The sequence below is a fragment of the Punica granatum genome, chromosome 6, assembly GCF_007655135.1.
Source record: "Punica granatum isolate Tunisia-2019 chromosome 6, ASM765513v2, whole genome shotgun sequence".
In the NCBI taxonomy this organism is placed as follows: Eukaryota; Viridiplantae; Streptophyta; class Magnoliopsida; order Myrtales; family Lythraceae; genus Punica; species Punica granatum.
In genome coordinates, this window is record NC_045132.1 from 356016 (window position 1) to 375967 (window position 19952).

The 19952-nt window shown below is 36.2% G+C and overlaps 2 protein-coding genes across 4 annotated transcripts; one reads left to right on the plus strand and one right to left on the minus strand.

The window, feature by feature from the left end:
- The first annotated feature begins 8080 nt into the window (after positions 1–8080).
- Positions 8081–13735, plus strand: LOC116210719 (amino acid permease 4-like). 3 transcript variants are annotated; one of them, XM_031544736.1, is made up of 8 exons: positions 8081–8465; positions 9145–9229; positions 11487–11577; positions 11793–12026; positions 12107–12200; positions 12288–12502; positions 12583–12722; positions 12835–13735. In XM_031544736.1, exons 3-8 carry the CDS (start codon positions 11487–11489, stop codon positions 13489–13491), a joined length of 1431 nt encoding a protein of 476 aa, XP_031400596.1. In that variant the 5' UTR covers positions 8081–8465; positions 9145–9229; the 3' UTR covers positions 13492–13735. The 3 variants fall into 3 exon arrangements, with proteins under 3 accessions (XP_031400596.1, XP_031400595.1, XP_031400594.1); XM_031544735.1 differs by lacking the exon at positions 9145–9229 and having other exon boundaries at positions 8082–8465; XM_031544734.1 differs by lacking the exons at positions 8081–8465; positions 9145–9229 and adding an exon at positions 11028–11252.
- A 235-nt stretch (positions 13736–13970) lies between these two features.
- On the minus strand, positions 13971–19260 carry LOC116210718 (auxilin-related protein 2-like). Its single transcript, XM_031544733.1, has 8 exons — positions 18441–19260; positions 16375–17950; positions 16162–16297; positions 15957–16054; positions 15716–15781; positions 15310–15399; positions 14827–15003; positions 13971–14496 (listed from the first exon to the last, which is right to left on the minus strand). The coding sequence occupies exons 1-8, from the start codon at positions 18953–18955 to the stop codon at positions 14458–14460; spliced, it is 2697 nt and encodes an 898-aa protein (XP_031400593.1). The 5' UTR covers positions 18956–19260; the 3' UTR covers positions 13971–14457.
- Positions 19261–19952: the final 692 nt, after the last annotated feature.

Genomic DNA, 19952 nt, shown 5'->3' on the forward strand with positions numbered 1-19952 from the left:
ATCTATACAAATAATAAAATCTTCTCATTTATTTCAAATATATTATGTTTTATAAATTATAAAATTAAAGGAATTAAGAAATCATATTTTATGATGACATATCTTTAAAAAATATTTTTTATTAAAAATAATTCCGAAAAAAAAAATAAAAACCCAGAAAATTTCATTTAGAAATTCATATTACCTTAGAAAAATTCATTCAAAAATGATAAGTTATAAGGTCATCTGACCGGGCCCACCTCATATCTTGCTTTTTTATATATATATATATGTGTGTGTGTGTGTATTTTAGCCCAGAACCTCTTTTTTGCTGAGTATGCTTTTGTCAGAATCCAGCTAACTAGTAATATATATTCACGATCAAATTTATAATAAAGACATGTACGTATCTGAAAATTTAGAAATGCTTTGTAAGGAAACAAATAATTGTTCTCGACATTCTGGGTCGATCCATCCAAATATAGGCTCACATGTCGTTCATCTATTGGTTCCAAGAAATGTTCGATGTGTAGAAAAACCAAAAATTTTATTGAGTAGACGATAGTCCTGGACTAGTTTATAATGAATTAACTAGTCCAAAAGCAAGGAATTAATGGAAACTTCAGTGGTCTTTCTAAATATGATTAAAGGAAACTAATATGAATTATTATCCAGTGAGCCGAAATTCTCCATTGATCATCTGGAAATCAAAGTCAAAGGAAATCGATTCTAGTTCTTATGAATATAGTGGCAATATGCACGGTCGCATTGTCTTTACAGTAGAGAATAATGATCCATCCCCAGAATTTCTTTTTCTTTTCCTATGGAACTTTATGCGTAATAATAAATCTCAGGAAAATCCTTACCCCAAATAAATAAATCTCAGGAAAATCAGGGAAAGGATTTGTATGCATATATATATTGCCCATACTTTTTCTTTTTAATTATTCCCAGTACACTGAGCATTTTTATATATACATTTCAATACGTTTCGGAAAAATCCTTAAGACGTACGTCACGGTCTATCGGGGTGATATACAACCAAGAATATTTATTATATGCACTGTACATATTATGGAAATTATATACATACATATATATATATATATATTTTTTGCGTAGAATTTTAACTTTTAAGTACATTTTTCGTGAGGATAGATTTAACTGTGTTCCTTTATATTTTTGGCACAGTAAAGGGCTGAGGAAAATAAAAACTGCATTAGCTAATATCCATACTTTATGTTTATCTTAAAAGTAAGTAATGCAAATAATTGAATGGGACATATATCGGCCAAATTACTTATCTTGTGACCGATTCAGAGAGAGTCTAATAGTTCACGTCTAATCTATCCGTTTGGTATGGTGGAATAAAATTGAATGAAATGGAATGGTTTTTTTTTTCAGTTACGAAATGAAATGGGCTTTAATTGAATGAAATGTAATATTATTGAGAGAAAAATGATAAATTTTTTATTGATATAGGAAATACGGTGGAATATTAGTAAAACATTATATATTTAATATAATGATATTCTAAAGGGTAAATTACAAAAAAAAAACCCAAATTTTGTAAAATGTCTCAGTTTTGTACTAAATTTTATTTTGTAACAGAAAAAATCATAAGTTTTCTAAAATGTCTAAAAAATGACATCCGTTATAACTTCCGTCAATTTTTGCCTACATGTGACCTACGTGGACTGTTAAAGGGACCCACCATTAGCAGCAAAAATTGACGGAAGTTATAACGAATGTCATTTTTGAGACATTTTAGAAAACTTATGATTTTTTTGTTACAAAACAAAATTTAAGACAAAAATGAGATTTTTTACAAAATTTGGGTTTTTTTTTTGTAATTTTCCCTATTCTAAATATAAGGATGTAAAAATTCATTCATTTTATTTTGTTATTAAAATTAATTGAATTAGTGGAATGGACATTCCTTAACTTTTTTGAGAAAATGTTGATTCGATCAAGTTGAAAAAAAATCATTACAATGGAATGAGCACTTCAACTTTTATAAGTGCTACCAAATGAGATATTATGTGGAAGGTCAAAATACTCCTTCTATTCCATCTACTCTTGCATACTAAACACAACCTAAATTCTTATTAGGTCGAGACCATTTGAACTTGCGAATATTATAATGCACATCGTAAAGTTCCTTTCATGAACGTAGATAAAAACCTAAACTTTAAAGAAAGGAACTGTGCTATGTCTAACTGAGATCGAGTGAATCGCATTTATATATGCATACATTACATATATACATATCTGTATACACACACATAACATGTCTTATGTGAATCGCATTTATTTATTGCTGCGACTGCGAGAAGACAATAAAATCCCTGTAATTAGATACTTTTAGATTTTTTTTTCTCTTGATCAAAAGGGAAAAGGTGAAAGAAAAGCATGGGCCGAGCAGACACAATTTGACGAGTGTTTGAAAAGTAAAATCCTCTGGCGGATCGTCTCTTATGTCCTTATACAGCAAATTCTATCTTTGATTGTGCTGTTTACCCACGCGCATGGCCCTTAACTTGCTTTTCCTGTCTTTTTTCTTTTAATTATTCATTTTGTTCAGTTAATAAATTAGAAAACGGGGCTCCTTATTCAGCAGTATTAATAAAGAGCGCGCTAATTGATTGGAAAAAAAAAAGAAAAAGGAAGGAGAAAAGAAGTAAAGTCAAACGAATTAATTATTTTCTTATGATTATAAGTGAGGTTCATGATAATAGGAAATGAAAAGAAAGTCACTTTTTTGGTATGCCTTAATAGAATAGAAATGAACATAATCTATATATACATAATAAATAAGGTTAGAAATGTAATTTTTTTTATATAGTATAAGATCATAAAAGTAAATATCTAAATAAATAATTGTAAATGTATATACAATTAGATTGAAATTAATAAATGCATATAATTTTATCATACAAGCACATTCTTGATTTAAAAAATCTCAAAATTTATTTAAAAAATACAATTTCTCAAAATAGCATATCTATAAAAGAACTCTTTGACATAATTAATAACTAAAAGAAAATTCTATTGACATGCAATAAGCATGTTTAAATATTAAACACCTTTGGAATAGTAAAAGATAAATTTATTTTTAAAAGTAAGAAGTTGCAAGAATAATTCATGGCAAGAGCTTTGACTTCCATCTAGGGGCTTACATCCACCGGCGTTTCGTGTTCAAAGATGGAAAGCTAACATCCTCAAATGCCAAGACCGACTCTTCTGGGAAACTAAGGTTCAACTCTGACTGTGTCGTCGAGAGGATAATAATTATGGGACATGCCGTGGGACCCAGGAACGCCCTTGTCGAGCCAGATAATCGGAATGTAGAGACTGAGTTTGGGCCACTTCAGCTTCTTGGAAGGACTGGGCCAGCTGTGTTGACCATAAGAAAGCCCGGTGTTCGGGTTGCTGATGATTGGACCATAAAAATTCTGTGAGAACCTTGATAGGTTGACTTAACCAAATTCATAGACTTTGTATATGTACGTGTATGTATAGGCTAGGCTCCTCTAGAGACTTTGTTTGGGGAATCTACGTACTAAGTTCAAGCTGTTATTGGATTTTGTTTATATATGTATATATATATAGATATAGCTCAAACTAATCTCAACCTCCAGCGTGCTATATGCATAGATCTCTCTTGTTTCCTCTTTCAATATATATGTGCGCACATACACACACATATATACGGATAGTTTCTGTATAATATATTCTACCCACTACTGAGATTGAGAGAAAGTGGGACAAATTAAAGCCCTCACTTTGTGTGGTTGCAGGCTTCAGCTTCTCCGTCACATTTACTGTAATGGCTGCTCTCTCTTCTCATCTCTCAACCATTTTATTTAAAAAAGAAAAAGAAAAAGAAAAAGAATCATAACATTCGATAAAGCAACCAATGAACCAAAGTGGTCTTCATTCAGTCTTTCTCCTTTTTCAAGGAATATAAATATATACAAGAATTTGAAAATTCCTCTTTGGGTGGCAGTGGCTCTCTCAATGCTCAATGCTCAATGCTCAATGCTCAATCCCAATTCAATTCATTACTTGTCCCTCGAGTAGAAAAGGGACAGATGCATGTATAGGCGCGGGCGCGCATATTATTTATTCACTGCCTATCATATATAAAAACCCTATTTAACAGTTCTATATACAAAGTTATTGTTAATCTTTTTGTTAAAAGAACGCGTGGAATTTATTATTTATTTGCTATGTCTCGTCTTTATGGACATTAATTGTGGTTTATACCATACATGTAAGCATAAATAAACATGGTTATTAGTTTGTTTATAATTATTTTTTTAAGCGCACTCGATCGGAATGGCAAAACTAAACAACTCTTACGCATTAGTTTGGTTTTCTTCTACCTTTGTGCCTTTATAATTAACCTCACTCAGACGGGTGCAAATCGAAACTTATAATTTCGAGCAGGAGCCAATATATATATATTTGTGCCGCAATCGCAATTTCTCTTCCCTTGCACGATTTTGCCCCGAATTTGGAGGAAAAGTGATCTCCCCAAATTGCCCTTGGTGTGTAGACTTTGATAGAAGGAAAATGGAGGGCATGAAGGCATTTCGATCACTGAGGCCCTACAGACCATCCAACTCCTGTAAATAGACGGACATGTCAGCATCCGTTAGCTAACTCATCTCCGTTAGTTGGCCACATCATAAATTTGGATGGAGTGATTGACGGATGATAGATGGGGTGGAAAATTGTAAGTTTGTGTATTTTTCATAAACAAGCAGTAGATTGTGATAAAACGTGAAAAAAATGTAAATTCTATGTTTTTTGGCAATTTTTCCTAATTTTTAATTTAAATAATTCAAGATTATTAAATAATATCTATACATATTATAAAATCATCTCATTTATTTCAAATAAATTATGTTATATAAATTATAAAAGTTAAAGAAATCAAGAAATCGGATTTTATGATGAGATATATTTAAAAATATTTCCAAAAATAAAAATAATTAAATGAAAACCTAGAAAACTCCATTAAAAAATATATACTAATATATAGTTATATTGATGTTAATTTATGTGATGTAATAATAATTTTAATTTTAAAAAATTCAACATTATTAAATAATATCTACACATATAATAAAATCTTCTGAGTTATTTCAAACACCTTCTGTTATATAAATTATAAAAATTAAAGAAATGAATAAATCATATATTAAAAAGATATATCTTTTAAAAAATATTATATTTAAAATAATTCCCATAATAAAAATAAATAAATAAGAACCTAGAAATTTTTTTCAGAAAATATACATATATACAAATATATACTTAATAGATTTCATTCAGAAATTGAGCGTTCTGAGACCATATATTAATATATTTATATTGTGTATGAATATATACTAATATATACTTATTTTGATGTTAATATTGATGAGATGAAATATTAATTTTAATTTTAAAACTTCAAGATTATTAAATAATATCTACACATATAATAAAATCTCCTCATTTATTTCAAATAAATTATGTTTTATAAATTATAAAAATTAAAGGAATTAAGAAATCGTATTTTACGATGACATATCTTTAAAAAAAATATTTTTTATTAAAAATAATTCCGAAAATAGAAAAATAAAACCTAGAAATTCATTCAAAAATTTATATTACCTTCAATTAGAGATCACCATAATATCCAAAAAAATTATGATATTTTAAAATGGAATATCATAATTGAAAATAATTTCGGAAGATTTTGTTGCTAATTTCATAATAAAAAATAATTTAAAATTTTAAAAAAAAAATTCGAGAAAATTCAATTTGGAAATGGAGCGTTCTAAAGCCGTCTGACCGGACCCACCTCATATATTGCTTTCATATATATATATATATATATGTGTGTGTGTCTGTGTGTCTGTGAGTGCCTGGGCCCCAAGAACCTCTTTTTTGCTGAGTATGCTTTTGCCAAAGCCTAGCTAGCTAGTAATGTATATTCACGATCACATATATATAATAAAGACATGTCCGTATCTGAAAATTTAGAAATACTTTGTAAGGAAACAAATAATTGTTCTCGACATTCCGGGTCGGTCCATCCAAATATAGGCTCACATGTCGTTCATCTATTGGTTTGAAGACATGTTTGATGTTTAATAAAACCAAAAATTTTATTGAGTAGACGATAGTCCTAGGACTAGTTTATAATGAATTAACTAGTCCGAAAGGAAGGAATTAATGCAAACTTCAGTGGTGTTTCTATGGTATGATTGGAGGAAACTAATTTGAATTATTATCCAGTAAAGCCGAAATTCTCCATTGATCATCTGGAAATCAAAGTCAGAGGAATTCGATTCTAGTTCTTATGAATATAGTGGCAATATGTGCGGTGGCATTGTCTTTACAGTAGAGACTAACGACCCATCCCCAGAATTTCTTTTTCTTTTCCTATGGAACTTTATGCATAATAATAAATCCCAGGAAAATCCTTACCCAAATAAAGAAATCTCAGGAAAATCAGGGAAAGGATTTGTATGCATATATAAAGCCCATAAGTTTTCTTTTTAATTATTCCCAGTACACTGAGCATTTTAATATATACATTTCAATACGTTTCGGAAAAATCCTTAAGACGTACGCCACCGTCTATCGGGGTGATATACAACCAAGAGTATTTATTATATGCACTGTACATATTATGGAAATTATATATATATATATATATTGCGTAGAATTTTAAGTACATTTTTCGTGAGGATAGAATTGAACGGTATTCCTTTATATTTTTGGCACAATAAAGGGCTAAAGCCAATAAAAACTGCATTAGCTAATATCCATAGTTTATGTTTATCTTAAAGTTAAGTAATGCAAATAATTGAATGGTATATATATTGGCCAAATTACTTATTTGATGACCGATCTATAGAGAGTCTGACAGTTCACATCTAATCTACCCGTTTGGTACGGTGGAATAAAATTGAAAGAAATGGATTTTTTTTTGGTTACAAAATGGAATGGGTTTTAATTGAATGAAATGTAATGATATCGAGAGAAAAACGATAATTTTTTGATTGATATAGGAAATTTGATGGAATATTAGTAAAATATTATATATATTTAATATAATGATATTCTAAATATAACGATGTCTATTAAATTTTCATTGGGCTTATACGGGCTCAGGCCCATATCCACTTAAAAGTTCAAGCTGATAAGTGGTGGTACCCAAGCCATATATTAACCCATGGATTTTCCTTTTCTTTTCCTATGTGGGATTTATCCCATTTTACTCCTCAACACCCGCCCTCACGTGCAATGCGTGGTCTATTTCTGCCTACACGTTGTCACGTGCCCTTAAATACCCGCCCTCAACAATTGGCCTCGAGCCGGGCTCATCTTCCGTGCTCGGGCGAGGGGGGACACTAACACGAGGCGCACTCTTGGCTGCACTCGGACATACTGGGCCTGGCGTGGTGTGAGTCCATGCGCATACGCGCGTAGGCATGCGGAAGCATAACCCGCTCTGATACCATATTAAATTTCCATTGGGCTTATACGGGCTCAGGCTCATATCCACTTAAAAGCTCAAGCTGATAAGTGGTGGTACCCAAGCCATATATTAACCCATGGATTTTCCTTTTCTTTTCCGATGTGGGATTTATCCCATTTTACTCCTAAACAATGTAAAAATTCATTTATTTTATTTTGTTATTAAAATTAATTGAATTAGTGGAATGGAGATTCCTTAACTTTTTTTTGAGAAAGCGTGCATTTGATCAAGATTTTAAAAAAAAATCATTACAATGGAATGAGCATTTCAACTTTTATAAGTGCTACCAAATAAGATATTATATGGAAGGTCAAAATACTCCTTCCGTTCCGTTCCATTCCATTCCATCTACTCTTGCATACTAAATATAACTTAAATTCCTATTAGGTCGAGACCCTTTGAACTTTCGAGTATTATAATGCATATCGTAATGGTTCTTTCATCGATCGTGGATAAAAGAAGAAGGGAGGGGAGGGAGACTCCTCAAGAGGAGCATTTATGCTTTTGTTCAATAAGAATGGAGAGCGGCCGTACACGTGAGATAGAGAGAGGGACAATAAATATATATCACATCACCACCAACCTCTTCATAGTTATATTGGTCTTCTTTTGGAAAACAATTAATTATGATTATTAATGAACCAAACCCTACTGTTTTTCCCTCTCTACCTCTTTGGCCCCTTTTCTGTGCCGTTTTCCCTTTCCCAACCATATTTAAAGCCTTCCCCAATGAGCACAACTTTGCACAGCAAATTAGGAACTCCTCATTCATTCGCTCACTCACTCAATCTCAGTTAGACATAGCACAGCTCCTTTCTTTATATCTTTGGGCTCTTTAAAGGTTAGGTTCTTCTCCTCTGAGAGAGGGGGAGAGAGAGAGAGAGAGAGAGAGAGAGAGAGAGACAAGACGTACGCGCGCAACATATTCTAGCTAGCTACGAAGGTACGTAATAACCAATTCATAACGTTTAATTAATTATAGCAAAGTTGAGTAGCAAAAGGGTTCTGCATAAATAGCCCTTTATATGTGCAAGATTCGTCCTCTCAATGCTGCCTCCTAGAAATTATATGCTTTTGGTAGCTAAAACTTATTCCTAATGTTCACGTTCTTCGGCGACAATCGATAATGAAGAGGGAGATTTTCTTCCCTCTCTAAGCTATGGAAAGAGATAGGTTTGCATTTTTCATGACCTTATTAAGTTGAATCATAGGGATATTTATATATCATTTGGATACGCTCGATTTCCCCTTTATTTGATTAGTGATGTGTATGGGTATATAGACGCTTCGACATTATTGAACATTATATCACTTCTCCCGTTGAGCAAAACTAATTATAGTCTTTGCATGCATGTTACTTACTTATTCACCTATTGGGATTGGGATGGGCAACCTGTATATATTAATTACACTTGCATGCTCATATCAATTAATTATATGGATTGTCTTTATGCATACATTACATATATATATATATATATCTGTATATATATACACGTAACATTTCTTATGTGAATCGCGTTTATATATTGGTGGGACTGCGAGAAGACAATAAAATCCCTGTAATTAGACACTTTTAGGTTATTATTATTATTATTATTATTATTATTTCTCTGTCGAAGATTGGAAAAGATGAAAGAAAAGCATGGGACTGGACCAAACGGCGAGAGAGGGCCGAGCAGACACAATTTGAGGAGTGTTTGAAAAGTAAAATCCTCTGGCGGATCGTCTCTTTTATCATTATGACAGCAAATCTATCTTTGATTGTGTTATTTACAGACGCGCATGGCCCTTGATTTGCTTTTCCTGTCTTTTTTCTTTTAATTATTCATTTTGTTCAGTTAATAAATTAGAAAACGGGGCTCCTTATTCAGCAGTATTAATAAAGAGAGCGCTAATTGATCGGAAAAAATTAGAAAAAGGAAGGAGAAAAGAAGTAAAGTTGAACAAACTAATTATTTTCTTATGATTATAGGTGAGATCCATGATAATAGGAAATGAAAAGAAAGTCACTTTTTTTTATGCCTGAATAGAATATAAATTAACAGAATATATATATATATATATATATATATATAAATTTATATGACACGTAATAAATAAGACTGGAGATGTAATTTTATATAGTATGAGATCATAAAAGTATATGTGTAAATAAACAATTGTAAATGTATATACAATTAGGATGAAATTAATAACTGCATATAATTTTATTATATAAGCACATTCTTGATTAAAAAAATCTCAAAATTTATTTAAAAAATACAATTCCTCAAAATAGCATATCTATAAAAAGAAATTTTTGACATAATTAATGACTAAAAGAAAATTCCATTGACATGCAATAAGCATGTTTCAATATTAAACACTTTTGAAATAGTAAAAAATAAATTTATTTTTAAAAGTACGAAGTTGCAAGAATAATTTATGACAATAGATGATTTACACTTCTTTTTTTTATAAAATACATGGAAGTCATCTCTTACAATTATTTAGAATTTGATATTAAGAATTTAATATGTTTTTAATTGATATCATTTTCTTCATTAATATTTGGTATTATAATATATTTTAAATTATCCTTAATTTGTTATTATATGTACTAATATTTGAATGGTTTCAATTTAATAATATATAAAACTTAATGAACATTTCAATTATGATGTTAATATTTTTAAAAATCTATCTAAATATAACTACTCTAACCAATAATCCATGCATCGTATGGGCAAAAATGCTAATGAGTTATATAAAGTGAAATATAATTTTATATTGAGGGAAAAATGATCTTTTTTCTAGTTGAACTTATAAATATGGATGAATTAAATATATATATATATATATATAAGAACTTACTTATTAATATTTCAATTTGCACATATTTTTTAGATATGTGAATCTCAACAAAAATATATCGTACTTCAAATAAAAACTAGTTAAAATGGTGGAATGAGTATTTCTTAAAGTTTTTGAAAGAAATATCAATCCATCAAGTTGAAGAAAAAAATCATCCTAATGAAATACTCCATCCAACTCATAAAAAAGACACTAAAGAAAGAAATGAAGGAAATGATAGAATATCTATTCCATTTCTTTCGATCTGGTGCACCAAATGTAACTGAAGGGGAAAAAAGGTCCCATTAGCAAAATTCAAAATCTCTTAATTAATTAAATCAAACAAACTTTACTCTCTAATCACTCTTTTTTCGTAAGTAAAAAAATATGAGAAGATCCCACCTTCCCATAATGATTAAGTTAAAGTGAATATGCCATTTTGTAAAGTTTACTTGCCATTATATATATATATATATATATATAGATTAATAGGTATGTAAGCTTCAAATATATTTGGAATCAAAGCGAATTCTCATGATAACAAAAAAAAGTTACAGAAAAAAGAAATTGTTCTTTTTTTCCTTTAGGGTGAATCAAAGTGTAAATCCTTGTTATGAATTAGTCGAGACTCAATTGTGTTTTCAAATACTAAAGTTCACACTGAAAAAAAAAATCAAAATTCAAAATGGCGGAACCGCAAATTCAACTAAACTACAGGGATGTGAACGTAATTATATCAAAATCCGGGCGGGAAAGGGAAAGGATTCCTGTCGGTTCAGGTACCGTTGTAAATACCGGTTTTTCCCTCCATACCCCAACTACTCTCCCATTCTTCCTCCTGGGCCTCCTCCTTATACGCTTTCTTACTCTCTTCTCTGTTCTCTCTGTAGGTTTGGTAAGATTTATTTATCTCTGATGTTTCAGTAATTTCTTCCTTCGACATTTCTTTGAACATCGGTGTCCGCGTCCGAGATATTACTGATATATCTGAGACACTCGTAGGCCCCTTAAGTTGATAGATTTTCTTGGTCGAATGTCAAATTTGGCATCATTCTCTTCTATTTTTGCCAACTACCGATTCTTAGGAACTCATTGAGATCTTGTCTCCCTCTGCTTTTTCGAAATGCAGATGGGTGACCATGTTCATGGCATTTCCATCGACGGGAGCAGCTCCAATAGGTTCGAGCCCTTCGACGATGATGGTCGCATCAGAAGAACTGGTACAACTACTGCCTGTCGATTCATTCCCATTCCGTATCGAGTTTCACACAATTAACTCGAATGGGATGATCATTGTTTCTCATTTTTCGGGTTTCTTTTCCCTTTTAAACACTGCACTCGCTTCCAGGCTAAGCGTTTTCTTCACCAGTTTTCAGGTAAAATCTCGAGATTGTAGAAAATCATCTTAACGAGTCCGTTTTTATTTGCGATCTAGGGACCATATGGACCGCGAGTGCCCACATAATAACCGCAATTATTGGGTCGGGCGTGCTCTCATTAGCGTGGGCGATAGCCCAGCTAGGATGGATTGCCGGCCCGTCAGTGATGATCCTGTTCGCCATAGTGAGCTACTACACAGCTGTTATCCTCGCTGACTGCTATCGAACTGGCGATCCTGTCTCCGGGAAACGGAACTATACTTACATGGACTCAGTTCGTTCTATCCTCGGTAGGTAAACAAAGCGCATTCTTCATCTAAGTAGTAGACAACTTATCACAACGCTTAATGCTTTCCATTGTATATCACAGGTGGAGCTCATGTCCCAACATGCGGTTTGATACAGTACCTGAATCTCTTCGGGATTATGGTCGGCTACACTATCGCAGCCTCCATAAGTATGATGTAAGTTCAAAAGGAAAAAGCTCAGCAACTAAAAGCAAGTCTTTTTTGTTCATCCATTTTTTGCTGTAACACCGAGTTTGGGTGTAGGGCGATTAAGCGGTCCGACTGTTTCCATGAAAGTGGGGGAAAGAACCCATGTCATATGTCGAGCAACCCCTACATGATTATGTTCGGGCTTGTGGAGACTCTGCTGTCTCAGATCCCAGACTTTGATCAAGTCTGGTGGCTCTCGATTGTTGCCTCGATCATGTCCTTCACTTACTCCTCGGTGGGCCTTGCCCTTGGCATTGCCAAAGTTGCAGGTATGCGTCAATCTCCCCAATGGAAAAAGGTAGAAAAATTGCCAATATTTCTTTTTCCTGATCTATGAATTTATGAGCAGCCACCGGAAATTTCCGAGGTAGTCTCACGGGGATAAGCGTTGTGAGTGTCGGGCAAACGCAGAAGATATGGAGGAGCTTCCAAGCTCTTGGAGATATCGCCTTCGCTTTCTCGTTCTCTTTCATTCTCATCGAAATTCAGGTACATGCATATATATTCATGCTTCATCCCATTTACGACCCGGGAAGTCCTTATTTCAGAATATTTTCCAGAAAACAGCTCCTTGAGCTTTCCAAGATCTCTGCAAATGCAGGACACACTCAGGTCTCCACCATCGGAGGCAAAGACAATGAAGAAGGCAACCTTAATCAGTACAACAACGACAACGGTCTTCTACATGCTCTGCGGGTGCATGGGCTATGCAGCCTTTGGGGACCACGCCCCAGGAAATCTCCTCACTGGTTTCGGTTTCTACAACCCGTTCTGGCTCCTCGACATTGCAAATGCCGCCATTGTGGTCCACCTCGTCGGGGCCTACCAAGTCTTCTGCCAGCCCATCTACGCCTTCGTGGAGAAATGGGCTGCCCAGAAGTGGCCCGACAATGAGCTCCTATCCAAGGAGTTCAAACTCCAGATCCCGGGCTTCCTCCGCCCCTACAGCGTCAACATCTTCAAGCTCGTGTGGAGAACTGTTTTCGTTATCCTCACCACCGTGATCTCCATGTTGTTACCGTTTTTCAATGACATAGTAGGGATCCTCGGAGCGCTTGGGTTCTGGCCCCTTACCGTATACTACCCAGTCGAGATGTACATCACACAGAAGGAAATACCAAGATGGAGCTTCAGTTGGGTGTGCCTTGAGCTTCTCAGCATCGCATGCCTCATGGTTTCGGTGTTGGCTGCTGCTGGCTCTGTTGCTGGGGTTATGCTTGATCTCAGGGTTTATAAGCCGTTCGAGATGAGCTACTGAACACAGATAGGGGTTCGTTTTCGGTTTAAAAGCTGTAGATTCTTGTTATTTTCCCCAAAATCCCAGAAGTGTGAGGAGGTGAAGCTGTTTCTCGTTCTGTATTGAAGTCGGGTTCCGTCGTTCCAGAGATTATAATTAACCCAAGCATCAGTAAATAATGTGCAGTATTGACTATGACAGAGATGCGTACCGTCAAGTCCTTAGACAAGCAGTTCGTAGAAAGTAAACAATTTATCAAGCCTAACACAATTATTCTTTTGATCGTTTATCGTCGCAGTGAATGCCAATGTTGGCAAGATTTAACACAGGTTGCTCTGGCTGTACTGATGGCACGGCCCGGAACCATGGGCAGAACTACTGCTTCCTGAACCACAATGTGGCCTCACACCAAATAAATAAGAGCTGGCATTAAGTTCGAAATGTAGTTATGAATTGTGATATCCATCCAGAATGTGAATCTATGAGAGACCAACACGAGGTAGAAGAAGATCCAGCAGTAAAACAGAAATTTTTATCTGCTTAGGAATCAATCATATATCACAACAGATCTTCAAGTCTTCCTCCAAAAACAAATACAGGAGGATACATATATATGTATATTCAAATAATAAATGAAGATATATATCACAAGCAAACAAAGGTACAGAACAGTGGCAAAATAGCTGGGAGCCCCTCCTTACTCGGAATGTGAAGATCTGAATAACAATCGGAACTCGATAGCTGCACTGGCTCGATGAGTCATTCGCCTTCGACCGACAGCCCAAAAGAATACGCAGGTCGTGAGAAAACCCCATATAGGGAGAAGCATGGAAGAAATCTTCTGCCGCCGGTGAAGGTTGCGTTTCATCACATCCCGAGTAAGCATTCACCGTTGTCACCTTACAGGGACAACTCTCCCCAAAAATCGGAATGGTAGCAAAATAAAGTAGCCCAAGCGGAGGTATTATTATATGCCCCAAAAAAATTTCAAAAGAGCTCTTCTGAATTGAACTTGTTCCAAGCTTCCTGTGATAGAAGAGAACACAGGTTTCAATCGTATGTAGAAGGATATACTCCACAAGCAACCTAGGTTTTCTAGGTTTATTTGATGAAGATTTCTAGATTTCTCCATTTTCGCCACAACAAAAATTGCCGCCAGAACACGATGCAAGTTCATCAATATATGTTTTCACAACATATCCACTGCAGTTTTTCTCCAACAACGTTAGCAATATAAAGCATGTCATGAACTCGACAGAAGGATTCAAGAGCCCCTACTTTTTCACACCATTACTGATCTATAACCTTCCTTTTTTATTTTATTTTAAATTTATAACCAATATTTTGTGATAGTACCTTAAGCAGGTCAAAGACCTTCTCAGCAATGTACTTCTGCTGAAGATTGGCACCTTTCTGCTGCACCTTATCGGGATGTATGCACAGAGTCGCCTTTCTGTAAACTTTTTTAACTGCTGCGCCGGTTATCAGATCAGTCAAAGAAACAGGTTGCCAACCACATTCAGGCCAGAGCACCTGATAGTCATTATAACCATTTTGAAAAACTAATCAGATAAAGCAACAGGAAGGAAGTAATGCCAATAAATTTGACTTGGACCCAAGTAACGTTCTTAATAAACCAGTTGGAGTTGCAGAAAGGAACACAAGAATGTGAGTGGAACAATCATATTGATCAGATAGTTTCATCTTTAACTTCTTCAGGTATACAATAGGTAACAATGATCTCAAAGGCATACCTCTTATCCCATAGGAAAAGAAAAAAGTCTTTTCATAGGCGAATAACAAGAGAAGCAAAAGGAGATGCCTAGAGTGTGACCATACATATTGCAAGGTTGAGAGAAGAGCGCGCAAGTTTCCCTCTTTGCCTGCTGCCCAACGCTTTATCTCAATGTCTAATGTTTCCGCAATTCTCTGAAAGCAATACATAAGAATAGTATTATATACAAGTTTAAGGTCAAAATAAATAATACTTGCAGGTCTTAGCCGGAAAGATATACTGACAGGAAGATGGATACAATAACAATCAGCATATTTAACTAACAAACCAGTTATTTATCCAAAAACAAAACTAGCAAACCAGTTAAACAGTCACAAATGAGATGAATAACCATTCAGCAGTTCAATGAGGAAATGGCATCTACAGTGAGGATGATGATACCAAATCTACTCTCAGTTTGATATACTGATAATACTTAATCTTCACTAACAAAATGAATAAGCTCCTTACATGTCTTTCTTCCTGTTCCCTCTGTGTCTGAAGGTCTCGCTGGTTCTTCTCAGCTAGTGCCTTTGCCTATATAAAACAAAAATATGCTTTACTTATACAGAAAATTTGGACAGACATAAAGTAGGAGGAAAAGGATGTACCAGCCATTTAGAGAAATCAAAAAGGAACATATATACACTATATATGTGTATATATTTGTGTTCGTGCATGTGTACGTCCAATTGTGAACAGAGAAACTCACAGCTCGCTCCTGAGTCCTCTGATGGCGTTCCAATCTGGCTCTTCGTCTTTCCTCGGTCTCACCTTCAACTTCCTGGAATTCTCCAGACGGTGCAGCACCTTTTGCCCAGAGAGAGAAATGAAAGTTTCCAAAATGATCAGTAAAAATAGCAAATGAAAATAAATGTAGACCACAAAAGTACAAGGATTTCAACTAAAACAATTACCACCAAAAATAGAGGTAAGATCATCAACAATATTTGCTGTTGAAGCAGCTTTCTTTATGTTCGATGTTGCTGTAGCAGATGTTTTCGCTGCCGCATGCCCTTGCCTCGTCTGGAACTGTCCATTGAATGCCGGGTCCTGCAGTTTATATTCCAGACATTTAGGAATGGAAACTGAAACAATCAACAACTCAAAATATTTTAACAGATGCTTACCGATGCACTTGCCCTAGGCCTCGGGGCCTGAGAACCCATGTTGAAAATGGAATCGAGATCATTTGCATTCTTCTGTTGACTTGCCCTTGCAGCTGCAGCAGCCTTTTCTCGGGCCTCCTTTGCAGCCCTTTCCCGAGCTTCTGCAGCAGCTCTCTCCACTGCAGCTCTTTCTGCCCGCACCCTTGCTTCTGCAGCCTTCTCACGCATTTCCCTGTCCCTCGCTTCAGCTGCAGCCCTCTCGGCTCTTTCCTTCGCCTCATTGGCCGCTCTCTCGCGGGCCTCAGCTTGGGCTCTCTGAACAGCAGCCCTCTCAGCACGTTCACGGGCGTCAGTTTGGGCCTTCCCAACAGCAGCCCTTTCTGCTTTAAGTAGGGCTTCAGCGGCCGCTCTCTCCCGTGCTTCCCTTGTGGCCCTCTCCACAGCTTGACGGGCCCTTTCCCTCTCAATTCTCCTCTGTTCTCTTTCCTGTTCCTCCCTTTCCCTCTCTTTCTCAAGTCTCCTCCGTTCCCTCTCTTCCTCATCCTTTTCTCTCTGCAACTGCTCACGCTCTAACCTCTCTTGTTTGTCCCTGAAAATGTCTTCCACACTCTCATCCTTTTCGAGCTGCACACTTTCTCTACTTCTTGCAGCCCTTGAATTCTCTCTTTCCCTCATTTCCTTTGCATGCCTGAACTTCGCTTCAGCTCTTTCCATTGCCTCCTTCATTGCTGCTGCTGAAGCTGCAGCATCAGAGTGCATATCCAGTTCCTCGGTTGAAAGACCATTTGTAAGATCATCAGAATTATTATTTCGACTCCTGCCCTTGGCAAAATCTTCAAGCTCATCAATGGATGAAGCAACTGAACTCCTATTTGCAGGAGGAACTGGCTTTGAACCTGTAAACTGTTGACTGGAACTTGGAAATTTACCATTTCTCGATCCAAACGAACTGCTCCCTGTCTTTGAAGGTCGTACTGGTCGAGGTGGAGGGGGCCTAGAAGGAGGCGGAGCTTTTGTTGGTTGAGTGAAAAGCGGAATCTCTGACACAGTAAGCCACACCTCATCAGAAGATCCCACATCATCAGCCTGAATATTTGCTTCAGTGGAAATCCCGTTTTCTTGAGATGGGTAGGAAGCAGAATGACTGGTAGATTGACGAGTACTGTTCGAGAATGTAGGCATGTTGAAAAATGTCGATTGAGATTCACGAGCTCTGTCTACATGTGTCGTCCCCCTTGAGTGAGTGCCAGCACTTCTAACAGAAAATCTATTACTATCACCAGAGCTGCCATCGGTCCTCAAAGGGCTCTCATCCTTAGCTCCATTAATCTTTTCGGTTGACAAGGAAGGCATAGATTTCCTGATACTGTCGAAGGGGTCCAAATCATCATTTGATCCCTTATTCATAGCAGACTGCTCATTGCTTCTTGCGCTTCCAGAATTACTGAGCTTACTAATTTCTTCTAATGGGTCAGTATAAAGCCCAGAAGATGAGGCGACATGGGGTGAAGTAGACCCTACTCCTGCAAAGGGATCGTCCATCTTTTTATTTGAATTCATGGTAGGCCTTGAAGACCAATCAGACTCTTTTGTTTGCCTGTAAACAAAATGGTAAGCAAGAATGTTGAATTGGATGAGACTCAAATCATGTCTAGCCTGCCAATAAGCAGCACTGCAGTTAGTTCATTTTATTGAAATATCCAAATCAACGAAACTTGGAAACGAGAATGTAAAGTGACGAGATATATGCCCACATTAAATAAGTTTTAGGAAGTAGGTGCTTGTTCAACGAAAGACGAGACTTCGCAAGAAGAAAGTCACACCAGGTCAAACAAAACCATACAACTTCTTGCTGGGTCAGGAATGGATAGCTTCTCAAAAATCCTCGAGTATACCTTCAGCATTTTTAACCTTGAACCTTTCAACTACATTTCATGCCGCACAAAAATTACTGCCTCCGATTCCTTGGTCCTTGTATCAGTTTAAACTGAAATGCAGTTTAATATAGCATTTTGCAATAATAGATACAGCAAGAGAACAGAATCTCATTTGAAGCAGAACAAGCGCAGAATCTCATTTCCAATTACCTTTGAGTAGACGAGCTACTTCCACTGAACCCAGGTAAAAGGTCATCGAAATCAGCATTCTTCGATCCCTTACCCTTGGAATAATCTTCCTTCTTTCCTAGACCGGCCACAAGATCATCGAATCGGCCACTGCCGCTCTCCTTCTTGGGTGCAAACACGTTCTCATAATTTACACTATTGGAGGTCTTCAGCCCGGGGACCCCATCGAATATATCGTCATCATAGACTGGCTTGTCGAAAACCGGCGGGCTCGAGTCGGCGTGGGCGGACGAATTGCCCCCTTTGCGAGCCTCCGGTTTCCTGAATATATCGCCGAATTCATCAAAAGCCTGGGACTTCTGATTGCCCCTGGCGCCGAATAAAGAATCAGGGTCGATTCCGTACGATCCGACCGAGGCGCGGGAGGAGGATCTAGGGTTGGAGGAGGAGGTTGCTCTGGAGCCGGCCATTGGGGCCGACTTGCCCTGGGGCTTGAAGCCGTAATCGGGCGGCAAGAGGCCTTCGAAGTCGTTCATGGCGGCCAGCTGTTGGAATCGGGTATTCCGGGCAGTTGGGGGGGCGCCGGAATTGGTATCAAGAAAGCAAAGTTGGCGCGATCTTGATCTAGCTACGCATTCATCTTCGACCTTGGTCGAGATTGAATTGAAGCCAAAATTGGGAGAAATTGGATGAGATTCAGACTCTGCGACCTGTTCTCCTTCTATTAGTTTGGTGTATGTAATGTATTTTCAAGTTTGAATTATCAAATTGTTTTTGTACGGCTCTCTCTCTCTCTCTCTCTCTCTCTCTCTCTCTCTCTCTCTCTCTCTCTCTCTTCTTCTTCCTCCTCCTCCTTATGATCTCTCTCTCTTCTTACCCTTTCCCTTTAGTTTGTTTATTCCATTATTATTTTTCTCTCTCTCTTTTTCTTTTTCTTTTTTTCCAAACTTTTGCAATGGGAAAAGAAAATTATAGAGAAAAAGGAAAACTTATTTGGTTTTGGGAAAATGACAGTAAATAACTAGAAAATTAAGGTTGCGTTTGGTTTCATATTAGGATTTTAAAATCAGATTTTGATTTTGATTTTGAGTGGAATAAATGAGGCTCATCCTTTGACTTTGTATGAGTTATGTTATTTTGTTGTGGAAAAAAATAGTATAAATAGGGCTCACTCTTTGATTTTGTATGAGTTATTTTGTTTTGTAGTGAGTAAAATTAAATTAGAATTATAATTTTAAAATACTATTCTAAAACTAAACAAGCCCTAAGATCAAATAAAGGGAATTCGATATAGTAACACATTGATTCTTGTCGGTTGGACTTACGGCATCCCTTTTATTGCTCTTTGAACTTTTATGTTTGTTTGTATCCACCTTTAGATTAGGTTCTCATTCCTCCTTGATTCTCAAATCCATCCCCTTCTATTTGCACCGGAGCATGCACCGTGATCTTTTGAGTCAAGCGGAGGAGCTCCATTCGCGAGACTTGCCCCTGAATGCTCGTGTTCAAGAGTTGAATAGAGTTGGTTGCTGA